Source organism: Sphaeroforma arctica (assembly GCF_001186125.1).
Source record: "Sphaeroforma arctica JP610 unplaced genomic scaffold supercont1.3576, whole genome shotgun sequence".
NCBI lineage: Eukaryota > Ichthyosporea > Ichthyophonida > Sphaeroforma > Sphaeroforma arctica.
In genome coordinates this window covers 578-3,284 of record NW_014036982.1, presented here as the reverse complement: position 1 = coordinate 3,284, position 2,707 = coordinate 578, and the positions used below count along the sequence as shown (strand labels likewise).

The 2,707-nt window shown below is 38.7% G+C and overlaps 1 protein-coding gene across 1 annotated transcript; it reads left to right on the top strand.

The window, feature by feature from the left end:
* Positions 1-1,443: 1,443 nt before the first annotated feature.
* Positions 1,444-2,161, top strand: SARC_13671 (hypothetical protein; the record flags this gene model as incomplete). The annotated part of the gene is made up of 2 exons (XM_014292199.1): positions 1,444-1,471; positions 1,826-2,161. Coding segments are annotated over 2 exons (364 nt in total), but the record flags the coding sequence as incomplete, so codon positions are not given.
* Between the last annotated feature and the right edge of the window lie 546 nt (positions 2,162-2,707).

Below are 2,707 nucleotides of genomic sequence, written 5' to 3'. Positions count from 1 at the left end.
ATATTTATATGTATATGTATAAATGATGATGATCATGGAAATTTGATTGACATGATCTGAGAAAGCTCGGCATACGACTATATATTGCTTGAACTGCCTTCTGTTTGCTTTCATTGATGGGTTGGCAAATAATTTCCAAGCCTTGGTTGTATGAAGTGTCTGGGTGAATGTAAGCCAAATACACATTAAGCACGAACACCTCTGTTTACTTGCGAAGTGTCCCGATATGCATGTGCATCTCTCTCTATGCAAGAGTCCTCAAAGTTGTACTTGTTTTGCTGTATTCGATATATGTCCCTACAGACATTGTATGTAGAGTGTCTTTCACTTCCATCTCCATACAGTATCTTCTGTGGTACAGACCCTTCGAATATAAACACATACATGCATGGATGGGCGACCTCTTATACTGACGTATGTTTGAGCATAGATATCAGTTGGCGTGTGTGTACCTATATATGTTTTTTGTCTTCATATAAATACACACACCCACTATCAGCAATTGTTCTGACTTCAGCAACCTCTACCGACTCCTGTGCACAACTCGCTGCTTTATATCGGGGTGTAGGGCCAGGATCTTTTTCGCTCACGCTCAGCTGTTTCTAACCCATATAACCCCTTCTTTCTTACCTACTACCTGACAGGCGTTTATCAGCAGGCACGTACGCGAGTTCTTGTTCTTCCCCTCAGTCTATCTGGTGCAGCTCATCTGCTTCTTAGTCATGCTGTTCACCTTCAGAAAGCAGAAAAGTGCTATAGTCATGACCTTTGCCATGTGCGTGCTGCTGTATGTGCCTGGGTGGTTCCTGGTGGAGGGCTTGAAGGACCTCTCTGATGATAAAGAATGCCGGGTAAGCTTTGCTTCATACATCATGTATACGTTTATACATATATGCATATATCCGTACGTACGTACATACATACATACATACAAACGTACATACGTACGTACATAGATTCATACGTACGTACGTACGTACATATGTTCATATGTACATGCATACGTACATACATACGTTCATGTGTATGTTCAAAGCTTGTATGTGCATGCGCTCGTCTAGTTAAAAGTCCTCATGTTGGAAAAGCGCGGTTGTGCACATGGCCTTATTGGTGCGGTTAGACAGCACACAATGTGTGGGAATGAATAGAATACGTGTGTACATGCACAAGCACGTGAACGCGCAAAGTATCCGTTCTGTGTGAAAAGGTGTATGCGTGCCTGAGATACATACCATGTCTGTATGAAAGAAACTCCGCTATGTCAAGAAAGAGACGGAAAGTTCACTATGTTAAGGAGATATTCATTCATGTCTCTAATGTTTAGTACGTATGGAATAGTTTTAGGCGAATATACGGTATTGATTACGTTGTTTTCAAACGACTGATATTTACAATGATATAACCACCTTTTTTATTAAGAACCGAATGTTAGAATAGACACGTCTCAGCAGATGACCTCCGGCCCCATCAGGTAGTAGCACATGCGTGCGTGTGATATACAGTCTTGTGTAAGTGGTGGCCTGTACCAGTAGTCGGTGCGGTGTATCGCACACACACCCCTGGCCTATCCCTAGTGTGTGCCTCATATATCTGTACACGTGCAGTTGGTGTGATGTATGCCACACACACCCCTGGCATATCCCTGTGGCAATGGGTTCAGGGCGTATATATAATACAACTGATTGAACGTGGATTCATATTCTATTAAACTAATACTCCTATCCTCCAAACCCCAACAGCCGCTGGGTGAGATATGACACAACTACTTGTAGAATAAATTCATATACCTATCAAACTAATACACCTAGCCTTTTAACCCCAACAGCCGCTGGGTGAGACCACGGGCAAAACCAATGGGTGGTCTGGTCACTGGTACTACATCATGTACCAGTTTCTCACCGTCCACTACTCCGCTCTCCTGTTAATGGGACCGGTTGGGTCCTACAGTACAACGGCTGGGAAGTCTAACGCGTCGCAAACGCGTTCGGTGTACCTGTTGCTGCCCTTCTACACGGCTGTGGCCTTGTTGATTAACGGAATGGCCACGTGGGTGTATGGATACCATAGCCTGCAGCAGTGCTTCTTGGGTTCGGTGTCGGTGAGTGCGTTTGCTAGTACGCGGCTTTTAAATGGCCATCTGTATCTATGTCTACATCTTTGACTATATCTATATCTATATCTACATATATATCTATTATATTCATATCTATATATATATATATATAATATATAAATATATATATATATATATATTGATATATATATATATATATATAATATATATATATATATATATATATATATATATATATATATATATATATATATATATATATATATCTGTATCTGATGTATGCGGGCGTATATCCATGTGTTCAGAATAACTATATATATGTGCGTGTGTTACAATTGACAAGTGTGTGCATGTATGCGAGCGTATATCCATGTGTTTAGAGTATCTGTATATAAATGTACGGTGGTACCTGGTTTGTCCTCGATTGGGTTTTGTGTCCCATATACTATTATACATATATATATGTATGTATATATATATTTATGTATATATATATATATGTATATATATATATATATGTATATATATATATGTATATATATATGTGTGTATATATATTTATATATATATATATATATATAATAAAATTTTAATCTCCGTATTATATACAATTATAGATTTATTTAAATCCAT